This window comes from Emydura macquarii, unplaced genomic scaffold, assembly GCF_026122565.2.
Source record: "Emydura macquarii macquarii isolate MOO-44397 ecotype Brisbane River unplaced genomic scaffold, CSIRO-AGI_Emac_v2 contig_383, whole genome shotgun sequence".
NCBI lineage: Eukaryota > Metazoa > Chordata > Testudines > Chelidae > Emydura > Emydura macquarii.
This window is the reverse complement of record NW_027130520.1, coordinates 2,140,911-2,165,547: the sequence shown is the minus strand read 5'-3', so window position 1 is coordinate 2,165,547 and position 24,637 is coordinate 2,140,911. Positions and strand designations below refer to the sequence as shown.

Sequence of the window (24,637 nt, the reverse complement as noted above, 5' to 3'; positions counted from 1 at the left end):
TAAGTGAATAAATGAATTTTTGATTTGGTGGCAGTTCTAAAAAACTTTAAAAAAAATCTGTTTGGGTAGAACTGAATGTGAAACTTTTCAGAATTTTTAGTGAATTGAAAAAGTCCATTTCGGGTCTATTCCAGAGTGTGAATTTGAACCTGGGTCTTCCAAATCATATTCTCAGGTGAATGCCCTAACCACTTGGCAAAAGGTTATAATGGAGGGCACCACCTCCTCCAGCTGTTTTATAAATGGCCAAAACTATTTGTCAAATTCACGAATAGTTCTGAATTGACAGAAACTGCATTCGCCACCGCCGCCGCCCCCCCCCCCCCCCCCAATAAACTGTTTGCCTGAAAAATGTCACCCAGTGTTTGGAAACATTGTGCTATTGGACTAAAATGTTGATGTTAAATTGATTAGACACTGGGTACAAACAAAAATGAAAAACTCACAAGTCTATTTTTATTTTCCAAATTAAATGTAAGGTTTTATATAAGTAAACAAACATCTTTGATGAAGTAAAGAAAATATTGAGCTTGTCTAAACAGGCTAAATGTGTGGCAAATCAGCATGTGAATCTACAAACCACTAGCATTCTGTGCAGTAAAGTTCCTTGTGGACTCTACAACAGCACGCTTTAAAAGTTCCTTCGTGTGTTTTGATGTACTGCTGTTTTAAACAATATGTCAGAGATGCAGTACAGTAGCTGTGTCCATGGGATGTTACTGCACAGCAAACTAGTGCACTGTAGATTCACACTGTGTCTTACCACGCACTAATGTCCTATGTAGACAAGCCAATAGCTTCTTACAGATCCCGTAGTCTCTGGCATTAACAACCATACATATAAAAATATTTTGGGTGTATGTAATGATTTTTAATCTAATAATATTCTTATTTAAAAAGTATGAAATATTGTCTGAAAACAAAGCCAAATATCTTGGCATTTTGACATAGCACTATGCTGCAATGGTAATAATGAGAATATTTTGTGTACAATAAAAAGATACCCAACCCAGCTATTTTGTATATGTAAATTCCTATGATGATTCAGAAGATTGACTTTGAAAATACACCTCAGCACTATCACGTTTTACGTAATCTTTAGTTTTCTCACTCAGTATGTGGGTGGTATATTGGACACTGTTATCTGGTTTTCTTCACTCTGGGGTGAATTGCTTCAAGAACTGTTTATTGCAAAAATCTCATTTCCAAAAGCTAATAGTTCCCTAAGTTATCCTTATAACCAATTTTATTTTCCATGTTGTTGTAAAGTAGGTATATAAAACAAATATTTGAGGGATTAATATTAGTTTGGAAGCTAATTAACTGATGATTCACATCAAGAATACCTCTGTAGATTTTTAAGTAGAATTAATAGGGTAAAAAATAGTGACCATAAAATGGATATGAAGGCTCTGTGAACTCATTTGTGAGGGCTATGTTGGTACCGAACCAGTGCCCCACCATCATGATAAGAGCATTGTACTGCTGTAGCTGCTGTCATTAGGATCAGACAAAAACAAAAACCCACCATGCTGACTATTTCTGGCAACTAATGGTTCTTTGGTACTTTTTGCAAAAGGGCAAGGATTTATTTATGTATATTGGTCAAATTCCCACACTTCACCTACATTATATTCTCCCTGTATATTCAAGTGGAAAAGAGGAGTGTTTTTTTTTTCCTGCTTCCAGTTGTTGTGTAGTGTTGCTGTGTACTCTAAAACAGCTGCTTTATTGCATCTTTGACATGCAGGTATTTCTGTGGTGGATGAAGTGATCCATATGTATAGATTGAGCATGTGAAGAGATTTACTTACATATTTACTTCAGGTACTCGGCACACACACAGAAAGCTCCATGGGAGTGGATTCCTTTTCAGGACTGGGGCTGAAATTTGTGAAGTGCTGTGGATGAAAATCTCTTATCAATAAATAAAGTATCTGGCGCACATATAATTTTATTAACAATATAATTAACATTCATCTGTTCATTTACATTAATTTTTAGGCAGTTCATGTAATCATGTTTTGCAATTTAAAAAAATATTACTGTTAGATGTACAGGTTGTTCGATTGTCCTTTTCCTCAGGTCATTATTATAGGCGAAGTTTTACATTTGCTGCTTCTGATCTAAAGCATAAGCACGTATGAAGAGTTCATCTTTAAGTGTCAAATCTGTATAGGGCTGAATCCTAGATGGAATCAAAGGACCAAGCTGATTAAGCCTTGACTAACATGCAAGGGTCTTTTAATGAAAATCAGTATAATTCTCACTTTGATGTTGTGTACATGTGCTTTGCTGAAAAGGAACGTTACAGATTTTTCTCCAGATAATGCTGCAGACTTGCTCTACGGTTACTTGACTCATGCCAGACTGGTAACTCATAGAAGGCATGTGATCTTAGTGTTTATTCAATAGTTCAGACAACTGTGGCCTTCAATATTGAGAATCCATGAAGTTATTAACCTAATTATATTCACCTAATACTTGCATACTATCAGCTAATACTGGAAAGACACCAACACTGAGGTGCTCAAACGGGCTAGCATACCCCACATGCAAACACTCCTTAAATAGATGCTTCCGCTGTTTGGGCATGGATGAATGAGGGGTGCACCCGAAAACACATCGTCTGTGGCAAAGTGACCTATGGAGAAAAGACGTAACGGATGCCCAAAATTACATTTCAAGGATGTGTGCAAGCGAGACCTCAAAGAAATGGACATGGATATGGATAACTGGGAAGATTACACTCAGGACCTCAGGATTCCGCTCAGGAAACAAGAGCTTAATAAAGGTCTCCAAAGCTACAAGAGGAAGCAATCCAGCTTAGCAGAGGAGAAAAGAGCAAAAGAGCTAGCAAAAGGCAGAGCCCAAAGGATCGAAACACCATCTTTAAATATGAGAACTGCGGCAAAGACTGTCTCTCTCGAGTGGGTCTCTTCAGCCACAGCTGCCATAAAACCAACTGAGTACATTTTTTACCTCTCAGGGGTGCATGGTCTCTTGAGACTGAAGGATGCCTACTACTATTAACCTAATTATATTCAGCTAGTACTTGCATTGGTGATACATATAAGTAGTTGCAATACTGCCAAATTTATGACTATGGATAGAAATATTTTGTTTGCTGCAATCTCAAGTGATGCTACTGTTTTTTAGGTTTTTAGGATAGCTGATCATTTTTTACATGTTACAAAGAAAGTGGGTAAAATATTCTTTCAACTGGAAATGTAAAACATTTCTAACTGTTTTCATGTTTTCTAAAGCTACACTAATAATTATCCTGAATTCAATCTTTTGGCTTTAGTTGTAGATCCATTCACTGGCTTCCCCTTCTGTATCAAGGTTCTGTTCTAAGTTCCCATCTTTACTTTTAAGGCATTGTTCATCCCCACCTCCTGAGACCCTACTCTCATTTCATACTGCTCTTCTTCTCACCCCTTTGTTATTTCAAAGTCTTCCTTTTTATCCTTCACCCAGTGTCTCCTTCTTCCATTTTACACCTGGAACTACCTCTTTCTCATGGACTAAATAGCTGTCCTCCTACTTGAAAACATTTCCTTAAAGCATATGCTTTCCACACAGTATTTAATAAAATCAATGCCTCTTTGAGCTTGCATCCCCATACATTGTTTTGAGTCTGAATCGTGTTGTCTCTGTGTCAATTAGATTGTAAGCTACTCGGAACAGGAACTGTGTCATCTTACATTTGCATAGCAGAAAATGCACAGACTGCACTTGACTGATGATAGTGTTGTTTAAAAAAAAATTTTCTAAATCAACATAGAATTTTTGATACTCTTCATCATTTTACTTCTTTTTAGATCCAGTGCACGTGCCAACACCAGAAATAGCAAGGCCCGGGGAACAGGAAGATGAACCTCACTGTCTTACAAAATACTTTAGTGTTGTGTGGTGTAAGGCTTCAAAGAAAAAGCACAAAAAGTGGGAAGGCGATGCTGTTCTTATTGCAAAAGGAAAGTCTGTGATACTAAAAGATATGGAAGGCAAAGACATTGGAAGAGGTATTATAGATTTACATATAGTTGTTACTTAAACATTGGCCTAAAATTAATGTGTGTTTTGAATGGGAGCAAAAAACTCCAAGGGGAGCAGTGAGGGCTAAAAACCTAACTGTCTTCAAGACTGAGTTTGATAAGTTTATGGAGGGGATGGTATGCTGAGACAGCCTACAATGGCATGTGGATGATCTGTGACTGTTAACAGCAAGTAACTCCAATGGCTGGTGATGGGACCACTAGATCAGTTATTACTGGTGGTGCCCAGAGCACTTGTTTGCTGTTAGAAAGAGATGGCTGGTCACATGGTGCTGGCTTCCCCTGATCCATCTGCTAAATTGCATTAAAAGACACCTAAAATATATTATTCTTATTTTTTTCCATTGCCGTGGTTGCCACAGGCATATTATGAGATTGCAAATGGGAGAGGAAGGTGGTTCTTGTGATCATGAGTGGTGGGAAAGAGGAGTGGTCAATGAGACAATCCCTTTCTTAAGAAGTGGTCCACTCTACGGAAATAGTCAGGGTACTCCAAGATCTAAATGCATGCTTATATTCAGTTATAAGAGGATAATTCACAGTAGTTTTGAAAAGATTCACTACAACCATTTTCAGATGATGATGGTACATTCAAATTTTTCTTCATATTTTTGATCTACTTGAATCTGTTTTCACTTAAATGACAAATCTTGTTGCCACTTTGTCTTGTTAGTATGAAAGGTTATTCAAATTCATGTGCCTAATTATTAAAGGATTTGGTGACTTTTCTATTTTCATTTCCCACAGTTGAATATTGATGTTAAGGGAGTGATATCCACTGTGTTGTCCTAATTAATTACTGAACATAAGTAAATGAATTATTGTTTCTAGGTACTGGATATAAATCTAAAGAGCTTGAAAGTCTTGATGATGGTCAAACACTGATGATTGGAGGAAAAGAAATTGAAGTGATGGGTATAATTTCATCAGAGGACTTTAACAGTGGCAAGTGTTTTCAGACCGGTGTAGGGACTTCCACCATAGTCCCAACTGCTTCTTTACAAAGTACCCTGAAACAATTCTGCAGCCCATTAAAAAATGTCTGCAAGCCAAGCACTAAAGAAAATCTACTCAAAGATTCCCAGAACTGCAAACCTCGCCATGATCCAAACACACCACGTAAGATTAAAAATTCTGTTATTTATTTAACCATCCACTGTCTTCTAGTAAGAAAGCTCAATGAGTAACCAAGGTTTTAATGTTCCCTACGCAAGTATTGAATGAAAATCTAGGGTATCTCAATGGAAATCATGTTTAACCAATAATACCATGCAGGGTTCTATTCTACACGTGGCTGGTGTACAGTAAAGCATGGGACATGGGGCTGTGTCACTGACATTTGAGAGAATGGCAGTATCCTAAAACCCTCCACATACCGAGGAGTGTCTTATAGGCAGTTATTTATAAATATTATTGATGGCTATGAAAATTGTTTAAATCGGAATGGTTCTGAAAATAGACTAGCGAAGAAAAATGAATATACTGACAAGAGAAACTGTTTGACTAGTGCCAAACATTCTAGAAAAGTTCTAGTTTTCCACCAAATTCAATGGAGTGTTGACCGATTATACCAGTATGGTAATTGCTGTGGAAGACTAACACTGAATAGGTTAAACAAAGCTAGAAGAATTGTTTCCAGGGGCGTCTGATGCCTCATAGCCACCAGTGTGTAAACACAAAAAGTAACGAACAATCTAAGTTCAGTAAGACACCCAATGGAGGGAAAATGTTCGGAAACATGGTATTATAGTTACTTTGTGCTGTCATCCCATTAAATTCCACTAATAAAGGAGGATCAGACTGGTTGAGTACTTGTGTGAGAGAGCTCCAGTGACCACCTGGGAAGAGCAGGAAGTGGTGTTGAATATTCAGCAGGTTGATATCTTCCATCTGTCTTTAATGAACCAGTGGTGCAGCCTGCTGTTTAGGGACAATATTCTGGAGAAGGTGCCATGTTTCAGATTAGAGAAAAACACCAAGTTTATTGGAATGTCATCAAAATAAATGGTGCATAATTTTAATTTAAAAAATGCAGCTAAACCCCTGCTTCACACCCATCATTTCCTGTGATTATAAGGTCTTCACGGCTGGGCCGTGTCTTCCTACCTCTGTAAATTGACTACCACACTAGCCCGATACAAATAAATAATAACCACACATGGTAAAGACCTTTTTATCTTATGGCACTTTTTGTAAGAGTAGAGTTGTTAATAGACCAGTGTTCTGGTCTAATTTCAACTTTATTATGTTCTGTTTCCTTGAGTTCCAGGTGGTGGTTTCAAGATGATATGAGCTTTCTGCTCTAAATTGTTGAGTAGTTCTTCTATGTTCAGCTGCAAAATTGGCTGCATTTTGTCTGTTTCTGCAGTGCTATATGAAAGACCTGGGTTTCTTTCCAATTTTTTGTCTTTTGGGGCCAAACCTGTGATGGCTTTGAGTGCCTTCTGTAAGCTGAGCCTCTTAATTCCCAAGGAAGTTGAGAGCACTCAGAATCCCACAGGATGGGGACTCTTAATCTCTAAACTATCATGAGTAGGGGATGCTGTATTTGTTCATTGTCTTGCATTGCTCAATATTAACCCCTTCCAGTGCTGCTATTGGACTCCAAAGTGTTCTGCCCATTCTTCTGTAGTCATTAGGGGGGTGGGAGAAGGATGATAATCATTTATATATTTGTAAGGGAAATAGAATGTTAGCCACAGTGTTCTGATAAAATTCTATTTTGAGTAATTGTGTTCTGAATTCCTTGCAGTTTTAATTGGATGAACTGTTTTTCCTCACTTCCTGTCCTAACCTGATTATTGTTGTAGTCCTCAATGGAGCAACTACTATAGTCAATCCCAAAGGTGACTGTTTGTAGTAAGTGATGGGTGAAGTGGTTCTTATATATATGAAATTTGTAAAGCACTTCTGAATCCTTCAGGATGTGAAGGGGTGTTTTATTAGATTTTTTTTTTTTTTATCATTTACATGAACACTGCATCTAGGCACTCATAAGTAACAGTAGCAGCTGTTGTTCTTTGTATTCTTTGTCTAGGAATGACCAATATGTAAAAAGCAATTTTCAGCAGTTATTGAAGTCTAACAAATAGTTACTTGTTATAGTTTCCTTGGAAAAACAATTCTTCTTGTTTAGGAAGTAAACAAAAATTATTTCTTGCCACATCTGTGTATGTTTTGAAATTTAAGATTCTTTAGTTATGCCACGTCCAACTCCAGATCACCAGTGGATGTTCAATAAGGCTGGTTTACCTGTGGTAGATGTAGTTGTGGATCCTTACCTTGTAAATCATCTTCGCCCACATCAGAAAGAAGGAATTGTATTCCTGTACGAGTGTCTGATGGGAATGAGGTAGGAGAATAACTGTCCTGTAAATTTTAATTCTGGTAATTTTTAGCTTGTTTAAAAAAATAAAAAACACAGAGAAACTGAGATGCATTCTGTATATCTATGTGAGAAGGCAATGGTTGAATTATCCTATAAACCATCTGACCCAAGCCAAAGTGCGGTACTGGTTCATAGTTCGGAAATTTACAATGAAATACAAAGGTACCTTGATGTACCACTCTGTTGAAAAATTACTATACTACTTTTATACTAGTTACGTCAGCCTTTTGTAATATTGGGTGCTTAAAGTATGTGTTAGTGTGCTCTAACATAAACTGCTTAAACATTTTTAGTAATGAAAGAATTCACCTAAGATCTCTAATTCTGGATGATCAGTATGTTAATCTAGTAATGAACGTGAGTTTCACACAGGCATTTAGAACTTTTTGGTTTAACTGAATGAAAAACTACATCAGCTCATAGTAGTAGGATAGGTTTTATATACTTTTAAAAAAAACCCACACATTTCTCAGACCAGAATGCAAATAGTTGCAGGGTGTCCTTTGCATTACTATGTATTAATTATTTCTTATAGAGTAAGTGGCAGATTTGGAGCTATTCTTGCTGATGAAATGGGTTTAGGAAAAACATTGCAATGCATTTCGCTTGTCTGGACTCTCCTACGTCAGGGGCTCTATGGATGCAAACCCATAATAAAGCAGGCACTAATTGTCACCCCTGGGAGTCTAGTGAAGAACTGGAAAAAAGAATTTCAGAAATGGCTTGGAAGTGAAAGGATTAAAGTGTTTACAGTTGATCAGGTGAGATTTATTTTCAGAAAGGTCAAACTTGGCTGAAAATTAAAAAAAACAAACCCCAAAACATTCCAGATAAGCTATTTTTTAACAAGCAAATGTTTGTCTACAGTGTTTGCAGCCCAAACATTACTGGAGTGAAATGTATGCATGAAAACCAAAAGTGAAATTGACTAGAAACTGACTAGTGTACTTTAGTTGTCCAGGATTAGAGTAATGCAAAAAATAAAGAAGTGAAAAGTGAAAGAGTGAAAAGAAAACTTTTACCAACATCATTGAATAATAATGATTTTTTAACAACCGTATGGTAATTTATTTTCAAAAATACTTTTTTTAACCTGATAATTACCTGTAAGTAAATTAATGTGAAGTAACAGAGAGACTCCTGCCTTCTAAATCTAACCTAATATTTGTTGTGAATAGATTAACAGCTAGGCATGGTCTACATTTAAGAGTTAAGATGACATAGGTAGGGCGTTTAGGGGTGTGAAAAATTCACTACAGCAGCATAGCTGCAGTGTCCTAGCTTTGCTGCTGTAACACCCATAGTGTAGACCTGGCCTTAGACACTTCCTTTTTGACAGTCTTCTTTTGTGCTGTGTATGAAGTAGTGACTCTTTCAGATGAAAAAAAAATTCTTTTTGCAGGTCTTTTTATATGTTTTAAAAACTACATTTTTCCCCTGTGTTCCTCTTTTGCTTTTTTCTACTAATTTAGCATACAGTCTTGCTAAGTTGTTGAAGATATGTATCTTCCACCAAGGCCAGTCTAGATGTCTTTTTAACTCGTATACCCTTTTTGCTTCCATTGCTTTCCTTAGTAGTCACTTGTTTCAAGATATGGACCTGAAGTGCACTGATTAGGGAGAAATTGTCTGTGTGAGCAATAACTGAATTTGAGCAAAGTAGACGATCAGATGTTTTAGTTCTGGAAAGAGCAGCTTTGATGCAAAAAAGATTCAATGTAATGCAAAATAAAATGTTTACCTGAAAAGATACTTAGAAGTCATCACACACTTTCTCTCAATTGTTTGAGGTTTTTTATAATACTCCTGTTGCGGGGAAAATAAAGAACTTATTGGCAATTAATGTGACCCAAAGTGACAGCAACATATTTTTCTTTTAATTTAAATCCTTCTCATCTTATTTATCTGTTTGAAGCCAACGGGATTTGAGAGCACTCAGCATTTTGTAAGATTGGGCCCCTAAAAAGCAAAGAAAACATAGACATGCAGAAGTGAGATAGCAATACAAGTTGCCTACAATATAATGAGGTATTTCAAATAATAATTTCCTGTATATCTTATAAGGAAGAGTGGCAATTAGTATACTATTATTTCTTCAGTATAACATAAAAAGTGCTTGTCTCAGACTTTTTTACTTTTTGCATATAAAATAATAAATTCAAAGAGTTACCAGGCATGTTTTCAAGAGAAGATAGGCATGTTTTCTTTAACTGAACATGGAAAGTTCAGCGCTGAAATTTAAAAACAAGTACATTAATTTCTACTTAATGTTAAAACTTGATCATATTTCAGTTCTGTTAAATCACAAATGTCACATACAGAACTTCGCTGTCAAAATGAAAGCTGTGTCTTAAAGGTTGTATTTTATAGCCAAGCAGATTTCATTAATCCATTTTACTAGTGTATGAAATTCAAATTTGAGGGAGTATTGTCATCTATCTCCAGAATACTACCACTTCTACTTTAAGAAGCAAAACGTCTACAAGAAAAAGAAATAATGAAAGTTTGTGCTACTTGTGTCACTGAGATGTTTATCATTTACACTTCACTGAAATCAATGGAAAGATTTCTATTGACTTCAATGGCCATTCAATTGTTGTCAAGAGAGGTGTGTTCAGAGTACAGGAGTAGGAACCAGGAACTGTGCAGATTTCATATTAACTGGCAATTGCTCCATCTGTGGCTTTGGGCAAGTCACTTAAACTTTTCATCTCAGTTTTTGCATCTGTAAAGTGGGGGTTTTCCAGGGTAGCCATCCAGCCGCCTCCTGATCTCCCTCTCATGGCTGATGTAGGCTCTTCTGTAGCCTGCCTCTGATTCACTTCTTTAGAACCCCTTAGGACCATTGCATAGTCTTTCTTGTGGGTGACATACATCACATACACACACAGAGGTAACCAACCCCAAATATTAGGTCTTCAAAATAAAATTTATCATTACAGCCCAAAAGTTAATACTCAGCTCTCGCTCTTCCAACACACACATGGAACTCTTCTTCTATCCTACATGAAGCTGCCATGTCTAACCCTTTATAGCGGGAGCTCTGCCTTCTGGTTCTGGCTTCCTTCTCCCGTCGGCATTGCCCCTCTTCTGAGAGAGAAGGCAGCATGTATATAACCTACGCTTAAGGGACCAGTACGTTTCTTGTTGTAATGATATTAGTCCATATATTTATGAATATTTGACATATAGAGATCATAAGCCTTTGACTAGTCTATGGCATGTCTGGATGGTCCGATAGGAATTCAGTGGACAATCAAATAGGTATGGTGCAAGGGTTTAAATAAAGAGGTGTGTCATTGTCATTTTATAAATTTTCTGTGTGCAAATGTGACTTCTTTTAACCATCTTAGCTGGCAAAAACTTTTTCTTGCATTACATTGAACTTTTGATTGTTTTAGTGCCCCAGTGCTGTTCTCAATATTTAAAATGTCTGATTTCCCATACTGGTCAGACTCAATTACCCTGACAGGCAGTTCGTATAATGTCGCTTTTCTTTATTTCTATACCTTGAAATAAGTAACTAAGGAAAGAGACCAAAACAAAGAGTAAACATGAGCTAAACAGAAACATTGATGCCATCTGAAGGAAAAAGAATTCAAAACAATAGGCTGCATGGCTTTTTCCTAACTGTCAGTAAAATATTTGGGCTAGATTCTCTGCTGGATACAGCAGAGCAGGAATGTTGTCAAGGAGCTGGTTATGGGTCCCTGATTCTCGGTCCCAAGTTCTAGGCCACCCTAACTTGTGTGTGTGCTGAGTATGTTGTCCTAAAGCTATGTGGCTCATAATAGAGTGAAGACTACTTAATTGAACTGAAATTACAAGGGGAGTTTTAGGTAAACAGAATGTGGCAAATTTATTACAAGATCACAGCATAAACTGGTGTCTACTGCACCTTGTGATCTCACCATACCGGGAGTCATCTGGGCATTTTCATGATCTCCATTATGATTATTTATTTGAAATTTATCCACAACACCAGGTCTAAATAGCTATTACAGCGTGTCTGTATTTTTTACCCTCATAATAATATGCGTCAGTGGACTTGGGGTACTGGAAGAACAACGAGCTGCCCAGCAGTGTGGTAGTAGTATTCTGTATTGCCATGTTATTCCCATATTTATTTTGTAAATTAAGAGCGAAGAAGTAGTCCAAGCTCTTGGGATAGGTGGGGAAAGGTTCATGTCATGGAACAGAAATTCCTCCAGAAACCAGAGAATCAGGGAAAGGATTGATAAGCTCCAAAGAGAGTTGGCTGTGTGATACAATTATTATTTATGCTCTCCAGGATAACAAAGTAGAAGAATTCATCAATTCCCCACTTCATTCAGTTCTGATAATCAGTTATGAGATGCTGCTGCGCTCCTTGGATCAAATTCAGACTATAGAATTTAACCTCCTTATCTGCGATGAGGGGCATCGTTTGAAAAAAACCTCCATTAAGACAACTGCAGCCCTCATCAGTCTGCCCTGTGAGAGGAGAATTATCTTGACTGGTCAGTATATTACAGATAGCCTACTTTATAGTTAAGCCAAAAGTGCTAACTTTGAAGGGGATGTGAAAGACAATTGTAAGCTGTGCAAGTATGAACATTTTGGCAACAGTTATCAGACATTGTTTTTATAATGTTTTTTATAGAAATGAGCATAAACTCTGGCAAGTGAAGTTTAAAAGTATAATTAGGCAGGCCAAAAAGGAATTTGAAGAGAAACTAGCAAAAGACACAAAACCAGCAAAAACTCTATTAGTATATCAGAAGTAGAAAGCATTCAGTGGGGCCACTGGACAGTCTAAGTGCTAAAGGAGCACTCAAGGAAGACAAGGCTGTTGAGGAGAAGCTTAAATGAATTCTTTGCATCAATTTTCATTTCAGAGGATGTGAGGGAGATTCCCACACCTGAGCCATTCTTTTTAGGTGACAGATTAGAGGAACTGAGGTGTCAATAGAGGAGGTTTTGAAACAAATTGTTAAATTAAACAGTAATAAGTGACCAGGACCAGATGGTACTTACTAAAGAGTTCTGAAGGAACTCACATAGATGAACATATGTTGGGGAAGAATCAACATAGATTTTCTAAAGGGAAATCATGCTTGACCAATTTATTAGAATTCTTTTATGGGTCAACAAACATTGACAGGGGTGATCCAGTGACTATAGAATACTTGGACTTTCCGAATGCCAAGGCTCTTAACAAAGTAAGTAGTCATGGAATAAGAGGGGAAAGTCGTCCCATTGATCAGTAACTGGTTAAAAGACAGAAAACAAAAGGTAAGAATAAATGGTCAGTTTTCACAATGGAGAGGTAAATACCAGGGTCCCCCAAGGTTCTGTACTGTTCAACATATTCATTAATCATCTGGAAAAAGGGGTAAACAGTGAGATGGCAAAGTTTGCAGACAATAAAAATTACTCAAAATAGTTAAGTTCAAAGCACACTGCAAAGAGTTACAAAGAGATCTCACAAAGCTGGGTGACTGGGCAACAAAATGGCAGATGAAATTGATAAATGTGAAATAATGCACATTATTGAAGATAATCCCAATTTCTACATACAAAATTAAACTTTCTTAATTCACTTTCTCCCCACCATTCAGTCTAAGTTAGCTGTTAAATCACTGAAGAGTTATTTGAGTTATTGTGGATAGTTCTCTGAGAACATTTGCTCAATATGCAGCAGCAGTCACAAAAGCTAAGAGAATGTTAGGAACCATTAGGAAAGGGATAGATAATAAGACAGAAAATACCATAATGCTGCTATATAAATCCATGTTATGCCCACAGTTTGAATACTGTGTACAGTTCTTGTGACCCAATCTCAAGAAAAGGTAGATTAGAACTGGAAGACATACAGACAAGAGCAAGAAAAATGATTAAAGGTATAGAACAGCTTCTATATGAGGAGAGATTAAAAAGACTCAGATTTTTCAGTTGCGGAAAGAGATGACTGGGGGGGCATATAATAGAGGCCTATAACATCATGAATGGTGAGGAGAAAGTGAATAAGGAAGTGTTTTTTATCGCTTCACATAACAGAAGAATCAGGGTCACCCAGTGAAATTAGTAGGGCAGCAGATTTAAAACAAATATAAGTAAGTACTTCTTCTCTAGAGAACTTTTAATGTGTGTCAGCAGGGTCCACGTGGTCCAATTAGTGAGCGACACAGAGGTATACATTAGAATGTACACCCCAGCTGGTGTGAACTAATGTACTGTGTAGACAAGCCCTAAGAGTGCCCACACAATGAAAATAAATCAGTTTGCTCCCTGTTTTAGTTAAATCATACAATTTTTTTGTGTAGACAAGACCTGGGCTCTGATCCCTGGCTGGAAACACTGCTCTGGCTCTGGGTGATTAACCAGTGGAACAAACTACTAAAAGAAGTGATGGATTCTGTATCTTTAAATCAAGACTGGGAGATATGCTTTAGTGAAACACAAGTTATTAGGGTCAATACAGGGATCATACCAGATGATTTAACAATTTAACACAATTGTCTGCATGGAGGGAAGCCATTGTACTATACTAAAAAGAGCTATAACCCAACTTGTTGCAGGAGATACTCCTGTATTTGTTCAAAATAAGAATAACCTTGGAAATGAAACTACAGTTTTCACTTTTTTTTCCTAGGAAATACAAAATCTGAAACAGAACAAATAGTTGTTCTTAGAGTACTGGTCCCTATGTGTATTCTATGCGTGGGTAGACATGCAGTCCATGTGCCTAAGACCAGAGATTTCTAGCAAGTAGTGTTCATTGGTCACCTGCAACCATTCCACCAACTTGCAAGAGGGTGGATAAAAAATGTTATGTTCCCTCTAAGGGTACAGAATTTTTTTACCCATCCTCTGTCCTAACTCCTTCATTATGAAGGTGCAAAATCAATAGAGCAAACAGCCCCAAAATAAGTCTACACCATAGGATAATGACTGGAAAAGGCTATTTGTGTGCAAAGTGTACTCATCTGCTACATTGGAACTATGTGTAGCGACCTACACTGCATTGCTTTCAAATGATCACTACAGTAATTACTCAAATCATGGAATTTATTAATGATATTCTGGAAGAGAGTTGTTCAGATTGCTCATAAATGAAGGTAATTTCGTGGCTAGGACCGCCTTACAGCTTCCCTTGACAGGACTGACAGAGCCATGAGAATAACAGCTACAACTGTGGTCATGCGCAGGGCATTGTGGGTCCATTCTGCAGGCTTGCTGAAAGATTTACAGTCCACAATAGAAGACCTCCTCTTCGATAGGTGAAACTCTTTGCTGCAAAAATCTGACAAGGTCCTCTATACCAGGAAGGACTCATGAGCCACACTATGTACACTTGGTATTGTCACACCTGCAACAAGAAGAAAACAGTACAGGTATAAGCCATATCAATGTGAGTACCAACAGTATACCCACCAACAAAGACATTATGAACCACAACATAACAAACAAAGACCAGAAAGACGGTGACAGACCCATCAACAAACCTCAACATCGCGACCGTCGTCCACAAAACAGCAATTCTGAAATTTTGGTCGATGTTCTGAATGACCTCCCTCATCACCCAGTGCTAATGACACTGACTGTCGAGTTCGGACGTTGACTACGCCCTTTCTATCACAGGTACCCATTACTTCTACTTCTAGGTACTGTAGAACATGTACGCCCAGAACACAGAAGGAAAGGTTTTTACTCCCACTACTTTTTGCACAAAAGAAAAACGGGGGATGGAGACCCATTTTCAATTTCAGAAGGCTCAACAAGTTCATAAAAGTACAATGATTCTGTATGGTCACACTATCTATTACAATACCAGTACTGGAATGGGGGAAATGTTTTCAGCACTCGACCCTACAAGATGCTATTTCCATGTAACAATCCACCCAGCACACAGAAGATTCCTCAGATTCGCACTTGGCAGAAACCCACTACAAATACAAGGTACTATCCTTCGGCCTTTCCCCAATACCAAGGACTTTTTTGAACATGCTTGCTGTTGTGGCAGCATGTCTACACAGGCAAGGGGCAATAATATTCCTGAATCTAAACCACTGCCTGATAAAAGCACACAAATTCAGCACAAGCTGTGCAAGTTACTCAACAAACAATGTCGCTCTTTCAAGACCTAGGACTGAAAATAAACAAACAAAAATCCACTTTCAATCCAGTATAGCTGAAATTCATAGGAGCACACCTGGACTCAGTAACTTGCAGGGCATTGCTACTGGAGAACAGGTTTCTTGCCATAATCAATTTAATATAATTGGGGAAGAACAGCCTGAACATAACTGCACACACATCTCCAACTCTCAAGACACATAGCAGTTACTACGTTTGTAGTGCAACACACATGCCTACACATATACTGCCTACAGGAGTGACTCACAACCATCTACAAATCACACAAACATGGCCTGAACAGAAAACTCATAATGCCAAACACAGTCAAAGACTCTCTACAATCATGGACACAACCCACCAACATGCGGGTAGGAATCCCATTCTCACAGGAACCACCCTTGGTTATGATTACCATAGATGCATCCTTAATCAGATGGGGGGCGCACCTATGGAATCATACAATTTAGGGCCAGTGGTCCCAAACTGAAACACACCTCCACATAAACCTTTTAGAACACTGTGCAGTATGCAACACATGCATTCATTTCCTCCTACTCATAAAAAACAGAGAATAAGAGTGATGACAGACAACATCGCATGCACGTTTTATATAAATCGACAGTGAAGAGCATGATCCCACTCCCTATGCACCAAGGCAATGAAACTATGGAACTGCTGCATCTGAAACAAAATCAATATATCAGCCATGTACTTACCAGGATGCCAGAACATGACACTGGATACCTTTCAGCAGACAGTTCGGTCAAAATCACGAATGGGAACTAAACGGCATGATCCTGCAACACATTTTTCAACAATGGGGTCACCCAACCATCGACCTCTATTTGACACCACAGAAGCTCAATTATCCCCACTTCTGCTTGAGAGCAGGTCTGGGACTCGGATCAAAGTAGGATACATTTCTCCTCATTTGGAACATAGACCTCCATTATACATATCTATCCAATAATAGTCAGCTCCATCCACAGAATACCTATCGACAGGGCAAGGGTAATACTGATAGCGCCCAAATGGCCCAGACAAACCTGGTATTCTTACCTACTCCAGATGTCGGTATGCACACCAATCACTTTTCTACAGCACAACGACCTTTTATCCCAAGACAACGGTCAGATTTTCCATATAAATGTAGACGCTTCACCTGAAAGCCTTGCTCCTACATGGTTCCTTCCTGAAGAACTAAACTGTTCGGAACAAGTTAAGCATATACTAAATAGCAGAAAACCTACAACGCGAAAGACTTACTTTAAAAAATGGCATAGATCCAACATATGGTGTAAAGACAAACACATTATTGCTGCATCTGCACCAATCCCAGGCATACTTGAATAGATCCTAGAACTAAAGAAATCAGCCTTTCAATGAGCTTGATCCAAGTTCACTTGGCGGCCATCACCGCTTCCACCATAAAATCAACTACACCACACTATTCACACACCAACAGTTAAACGCTTCATCACGGGCATTCAGAATGTATTCCTGACATACGTGTACCCACAATACCATGGGATCTGAACCTAGTCCTGTGAGATATTACCAAGCCTACATTTGAGCCCTTAGCAATGTGCTCACTTACGCACGTGTCCATGAAAGTGGCATTTTTAGAGGCCATTACATTTTCCCGTCATGTGGTAGTAATCAGGGCATTCATGGTGTACGCACCTTATGCTGTTTTTCACAAGTCTCTCTGAGATCTCATCCAAAATTTATTTAAAAAATCATCACAGCTTTTCACATAAATCAGCCAATCCACTTATCTACATTCTTCCCAAAGCCTGACTATAACGCATAAGATGCATTATTAGATACATTAGATGTCAGATGTGCACTAGCTTTCTATCTAGACAGAACAAAGCCCTTCAGAATATCCTCTAAACTCTTTGTATCCAACGCATAGCCATTTCCACACACAGATTATCTAAATGAATCTCAGGGTGTATTCATTTGTTACCAACAAAAATACATGCAAGCCCCCCAAGGGATCAAAACACATTCCACCAGAGCACTGTCTACATCTATAGCATTCCTTAATAACATACCAATCGTAGACATATGTAGAGCAGCTACTTGGGCCTCGGCACATAGTTTCACAAAACATTATGCCATTGATCAGGCTCCCAGATTGGATGCATCGTTAGGCCTAACCATACTGTTGTCTTTTCACCCAAGTAACCCTTTCATCCAATGAGGGGCACTGCTCTAGAGTAACCTGAAGTGGAACAACAGAGACACCACTTGAAAAAGAAGAGAAAGTTACTCACCCTGTCCAGTAACTGAGGTTCTTCGAGAAGTGTGTCCTGGTGGTTGCTCCACTACCCACCCTCCTCCCCACTAATATGGAGTTCAAAGAAAGGACTACGGTAGAGAAGGAATGGAGGGGGTCTGGTCATACATGCACTGAGTGAGGCGCCAATGGCGCCGTGAGATGGCGACAATGCATATGCAAACCAGGCAAGCACTGCTGATAGAAATTTCTGATTAAGGATGCACCAACACTTGAAGTGGAGCATTCACAGGAACACTCATGTTGAAGAATCTCAGTTATTGCACAGAGTGAGTAACCTTCTTATTCCTGACAGGTGTTTGTTTAATCTGTTCTTAGACATCTCCAGTGATGGAGAATCTACAGTCTCCTTAGGCAATTTGTTCCAGTGCTTATCCCTGAGAGTTAGGATGTTTTCCCTAATGTCCAACCTAAACCTGCCTTGCTGCAATTTAAGCCCATTGTTTCTTGTCCTATCCTCAGAGGTTAAGGAGAGCAATTTTTCATCCTCTTCCTTGTAACAACCTTTTGTGTACTTAAAAACTGTTATCATGTCCCCCCCTCAGGCTTCTCTTCTCCAGACTAAACAAACCCAATTTTTTCAATTTTTCTTTGTCATATTTTTTAGACCTTTATTCTTTTTTTTTTGCACTCTTCTGGTCTCTCTCTCCAATTTGTCCATGTCTTTCCTGAAATGTGGCACCTAGAACTGGAAAGCTAATTATATTTTTACTCACCCAAAACAGTCAGATTCCTGAAAGGTCTCATTAGGACCTTCCTATTAGGAGAAACCAGCACTTCTGTGAGACCTCCATCTTGTGCTCCCAATAGTTCCCAGAGTACACTTTGGACTATTGGTCACGTATTCCATTGTCCCACCTGCCTTCCTAGTTGCCATCACATCAACCTAAAGGGTAAATGAATGGGGAGCACTCATGGATGACCCACCATACACCACATTTCATAGGGAGATGATTTCCTTTTGCCTCCACCTGAAATTTATCCCTAAAATAATTTCTGAGTTGAATATAAATCAGCCTATTCTTTTCAAATCAGCCTATTCTTTCAAAACCTTGTGCTTCCAGTGAGGAGAAGAGAATTCTCTCTCTCAGTGTCAAGCAGGCTTTAGTGTTCTATCTTCAAAGAACTAAACCAATTTAGGAAAATGCATAGACCATTTGTCACTTAGTTGGAGTGATCACAGGGGCAAGTGTTATCTGCTCAGAGACGCTCTAAGTGGATCTTCTTTGTTGTCAGCTGGTGCATATTCCTCCTCCAGAAGGGGTAAGGACCTGTTCCACTAGCGTACAAGCAGCCTCAGTAGCATCTCTTCAAGAAGCTCTTATATTGGATTTATATAAAGCAGCAACCTGAAATTTTATCCATATCTTCAAGAACCATTACCCTTTGATCCAGGCCTCTTCTGCAGGTGCCGCTGTTGGGACAACAGTATTGTAGACATATGTACCAGCTGCATCCTTGCACTACCCTCCTGTTTGAATACTGCATATCAATCATGAGCGTGTGAAATACACATAGGGACCAGCCCTCAAAGAAGAAATGGACGTTACTTAGTTGTTACTGCAGTTTCTTTCAGATGTGTAGTCTCAATCTGTATTCCACTATGTTTCTTTCTTCCGTCTGATTCAGATCCTTTCTGATTCAGGAAAAGAGAAGGAACCGGAGAAGTGTTGATCTGCACCATCCCTTAAACTCTCCGGTGTGGTGTACAAGGGGAGAAACTGTGCTGGCATGAACTAACAAACACTACTTGATAGAAGTCTGTGGTCGCAGGAGCATGGAGCACATGTGGAATATAGATAGGGGCCACACATCTCAAAGAACCTCCAGGTTCTCCAAAATGGTAAAAGAAAAGAGCTAATAAGAAAACAAGGCAAAACAAGATTACAAATTCATGACTAGTTCAGTCACAGTAACTAGAACTAGATATACAATGTAATCAGGATACAATAGTTAATTAAGAACTTCAAAGTTCTTAGTTAATCAAGTACTGAGAATATATATATATATAGGAATGTAAAATCTGCCTTTGCATGTATTGTTGTCAACTTTAAACTCTGTTGTGTTCAGCAATCATCCTTACTATCAGTTTCAAGAAAAAATTCTTAAATGAAAAGTACATATTGAATTCTTTTTTCTTCCCCTAGGTACTCCAATACAAAATGACCTGCAAGAATTTTATGCATTAATAGAATTTGTAAATCCAGGAATACTTGGTTCGTTGTCCACATATAGAAAAATATATGAGGGGCCTATAATTCAGTCCCGAGAGCCTTCAGCAACAAAGGTATATCATTTAAAAACAAGAATTCAGTCATAGAATATAATTCATAAGAAGAGTTAGAAAATTCATGTTCTAGAGAGTCAAATGTAATTTAGACTATTTTTCTTCTTTAATGTATAAGCTATGGTTGAGATTTTCAAATTTTCTAATTCTCTTTGGCTCCTCTGAAAATCCCAGCACCGAAACGTAAGTAAATTAATCTAATATTCACAATCTGTTTTCTCTGTGCATTTCTTTCTTTTATGTGAGACAAGGTGGGTTAGGTAATGTCTTTTACTGGACCAAGTTCTGTTAGTGAGCAACACAACCTTTCTAACTACAGAGAGCTTTTCCTCAGGTCTGGGAAAGGTACTCGGAGTGTGTAAGCTAAATTCGAGGTCAGATAGTTTAGCATAAGTAGTTAGCACATATTCTAAGGGATCATTCAAGGTGAAGTGTCCAGTTAACACCCCTGTAGTCATAGGACAAAAAGGAGGGGTTAATTAGTTATGTTTAATAAGCCATAAATCCAGTGTTTTATTACAACAGGCAAATAGTGGTTTATTACAACCATCTGTAACCTACTAGTCCCCCTTTTTGTCCTATGATTACAGGGGTGTTAACTAGTCACTTCGTCTTGAATAGTCACTTAAAATATGTGCTAACTATTTATGATAAACTATCTGTTTGATGTAGTATTTAGCCTTGACACTCTGAATATCTTTCCCAGACCTTTGAAGAACTCTGTGGCTATGTCTACACAGTAGTGTTAGCCTAGGATTAGTGGGACTTGAGCCAGCTGACCTGTGTCAAGGAACCTTGGGCTGGAATGTCTACATTGCATTTTAACCCTAGGTTAAGAATTTTCTGACCCATACTCAAACCTAGGGCTCTGGTGTTCACACTGCTGTGCACAGACCTGAGTCAAAGTAAATTTATCTCAAAGTGCCTCTCTCCACACACCCATGTTGATATTCTAGCCCTAGGAACGTGGTGCACTGTTGGAAATCCCTATTACCCAATTGCCCACCCTATTTCCTAACACTGGTGGCAGTATTGGTGGGACTCAGGTGCCCCTAAGGAGTACATGAATACATAAACCACATAATTAGTTCCTTTGGTAGCTGTCTCAGGAGAATGATGGCAGTTTGAGAAGGCTTTATATTGAGCTGCCATCTAATCTTTTATGCCCTTTAAGACACTGTTTCTACTCCTCCTGCTATGTCTGCCCATCCCACATCTTAGGAGCTGTCATTAATTTATCACTTCTGCACAGTGATTCAGTGCAGTTTTGCTGCATAATTAAGGAAACTTGCCACATAATTTGAGTCTATAATGACTCGTAGTGCATTAGGTGTTGTCTAGGTTAAGAGTTTTAAAACTCCTATCACAAACCAAATACACTGATATTAATTGAGAAGAAACTGGTCATTAAAACCCTGTGTCAGAAAATGGTATCATACATACAAACTGTGTTCACTCCTGCCTGATGAAGAGTCATATAGCAAAGAAATGCTGGGTAACTGAATAGGTTTGTGAAGTCATATATAATCATCTGCTTTTTCATATTAGGAAGAAAAGGAGTTAGGAGAGAAAAGAGCAGCAGAACTCACTCGACTAACTGGACTATTTATTCTTAGAAGAACACAAGAAATCATAAACAAATTTCTCCCACCGAAAATAGAGAGCATACTTTTCTGTCGACCAACAGCCTTGCAGCTTGAACTCTATCGAAAACTGCTTAGTTCTCGAATCGTTAGATCCTGCTTACAAGGGGTACTAGAAAATAGTCCACATCTGATATGTATAGGAGCTTTGAAAAAACTCTGCAACCATCCCTGCCTTCTATTTAAAGCCATAAAGGTATTTACTGTATTTTGCTGTGTCGTGGAAAAGAATCACACTGCTACATTTTAGAGTTGGATTGGGTGAGCTTTAATTGTGACACACACAATCACATAACCATAGCTATGGGGAATACTATAGCCATAGGGAAAACCCAGGTGGCTATAGGGAAGTCAAGCAGCATGTCTGGATGCTGGGCAAATGTACTTCACCTGGCTACCAGATACAAAAGACTTATATAGGGGTTGCTTAGGTTCATTTACATGTTGATCGTATAGTGGAATTTGATTAACAGTTTATACTTAACAGAAAAGACAATCACAATGCACAGTGGGGTACACCAGGCCTTCTATGACCAGTTTCAGACCAGGCATTCTATTAATCAATTTTATGATTAATTCATTGATTCCACAGCTGAAACACAAATAATTAGACAATCATACATAATAAAAGTCATTAAAATGAGTTATGGTTAAAAACTGTATCAGTGGAGTTCAACAAATGCCCTCCCAAAATTATGTGTTTTAGAGCTTTTAAAAAACTTGAACATTAGAAAGTCTGGAAATGAACAATTAAAGATCCAGCCAATCCCCACTGCTATTCAATATTTCCTCATTCTTTATTGCCTCCATTGACTTCCCTGCACACTCAGCCTCGTTTACCCCCTGAAAATTTGTAAAAATCTAACAAACTTCAACATAACAAATGAGTAGTTTATAAAAACATTTTTTCCAAAGGCATACATTTTGAATGACTTGCAGAGTTAACTATAGAATGAGTACTCCATAAGTTCTTTCCATCTGGCTCCTGCTGAAACTTCCATGTCTACTAGCCTGCATAACATGCAGAAGTTATCTGCACCTATCTCTTCACCCTCCCTTCCTGATGCTCCATTACTACAAAGTTATGTCGAAGTTGGGAGCCACAGGCTATATGCCAGAGATCTTGGAGGTCTTTTCCATCTCTAATTTCTGTGATATGTAACCATGTTTTGTATTACTGACATATGAAGAGGTGTTGCATTATATGTCAAGAACATATGCACTTGTTCTGAGGTCCAGAAGGAGATGAGAAGCAGATATGTTGAAAGTCTCTAAGTGAAGATAGTAAGAGGGAAAAAATGGGAAACGTCATGGTAAGGGTATACTATATATCAGATTCCCCAGATCAGGAGGAGGAGGTGAAAGGCATTTCTAGAATGAATAACAGGAGTAGGCAAAACACAAGACCTGGTAGTAATGGGGGACTTAGCTACTAAGATATTTGTTGGAAAAGTAATATGGTAAAACAAAGATTCTCCAACTTCTTGTTTTTGAATGTGAAGAAAGTAACCAGGGGGGCAGCCATTTTAAACTTGATACTGATCAACAGGGAAGAATCGGTTGCAAATCTGAAGGTGGAAGATAATTTGGGTGAAAGTAATCATGTAATGATAATTTCATAATTCTACAGAAAGGGAGGAGTGAGAGCAGCAGAACAAGGACAATGGACATAAATAAAGCAGAGGTGAGGTCTCAAGGGAAGAAAATGTAAGGGAAGAAAGAGTTCCGGAGATCTGACAGTTTCTCAAAGACACAATAGGCACAAGAGCAAACTAACCTGATATGAACAAAAGATAGGATGAATAGTGAGAAGACAATATGGATCCACCAGGAGCTCTTTAATGACCTGAAAATCAAAATGGAATCCTACAAAAAGTAGAAACATGGACAAACTGCTAAGGATGAGTAAAGCATAATAACACAAGCATGTAGGGACAAAATCAGAAAGACTAAAGCACAAAATGAATTATACCTAGCAAGGGACATAAAAGGTAATAAGAAGAGGTTTTGTAAATACACTGAGTAAGGGAAGGACAAAAGAATGTGTTCGGTCCTCTACTTAGTAGGAAAGGAAACTCATAACAGATGACTTCCAAAAGGCTGAGGTGTTAAATGCCTATTTAGCTTCAATCTTCACTAAAAAAAGGTAAATTGTGACCAGATACCTAACACAATTAATATTAACCACAATGGGGAAGGAATGCAAGCCAAAATAGAGAAAGAATAGGTTTTATTTAGATAAATTAGAAGTATTCAAGGTAACAGGGCCTTGTGAAATCCTTTGCTTGCTGGCGAGGCCTTGGTTTGGGCCTCTCCACTCCTGGAAAAATCAGGCCTGTTCCTGGGACAATTTGAGAACTTTGATGAAGCTCTGCTGGTGATCTTAGATGACCGAAGTCACGAGTGTGCACCCAGATCTATGCTTCAGGTATAGCAGCAGGACTGCCAACCAGTTGTAAATATGCGGTGGAGTTCTGATGCTAGGTAGTAGATACGGAGTGAAAAGAGGCCGTCAAACGCTTTTATCTCTGGCTTGTCCTAAACAACAATATTAATGATGAATTGACACATGAGGAATCCCTGTCCAGCCTGGATGCCTTAGTCAACCTATGTATCAAGGTCGAACACCACCAAGAAAAAAGATGGTCCTCCTGGCTTCCTCCAGTTCTGGCCTCCCTCTTCACTAGTCCCTTCTCCAAATCCCGAACTCATGCAAGTCAATCAAGTCTGGCACTACATTAGAGTCAATGATGTGAGGTTATCAACTAGATGACTTGTTTGGTCATTAAAATTTGTATGCTGGTTCTTGGTCTTGTCTTTCTCCGATGCTGCTTC

General features: G+C 38.4%; 1 protein-coding gene across 4 annotated transcripts in view; it reads left to right on the top strand.

Annotated features, from left to right (window-relative positions):
* Positions 1-24,637, top strand: part of LOC137145614 (DNA repair and recombination protein RAD54B-like) — a 94,469-nt gene that overhangs the window by 54,718 nt on the left and 15,114 nt on the right. For 3 of the 4 annotated variants that reach the window (XM_067536496.1, XM_067536490.1, XM_067536482.1), the window contains exons 4-10: positions 3,825-4,025; positions 4,890-5,177; positions 7,248-7,410; positions 7,982-8,207; positions 11,738-11,945; positions 20,020-20,159; positions 21,708-21,998. In XM_067536496.1, coding sequence (XP_067392597.1) covers positions 3,825-4,025; positions 4,890-5,177; positions 7,248-7,410; positions 7,982-8,207; positions 11,738-11,945; positions 20,020-20,159; positions 21,708-21,998 — 1,517 coding nt within the window. The remainder of the gene's footprint in view (positions 1-3,824; positions 4,026-4,889; positions 5,178-7,247; positions 7,411-7,981; positions 8,208-11,737; positions 11,946-20,019; positions 20,160-21,707; positions 21,999-24,637) is intronic. The other variant, XM_067536504.1, reaches the window with a different exon arrangement.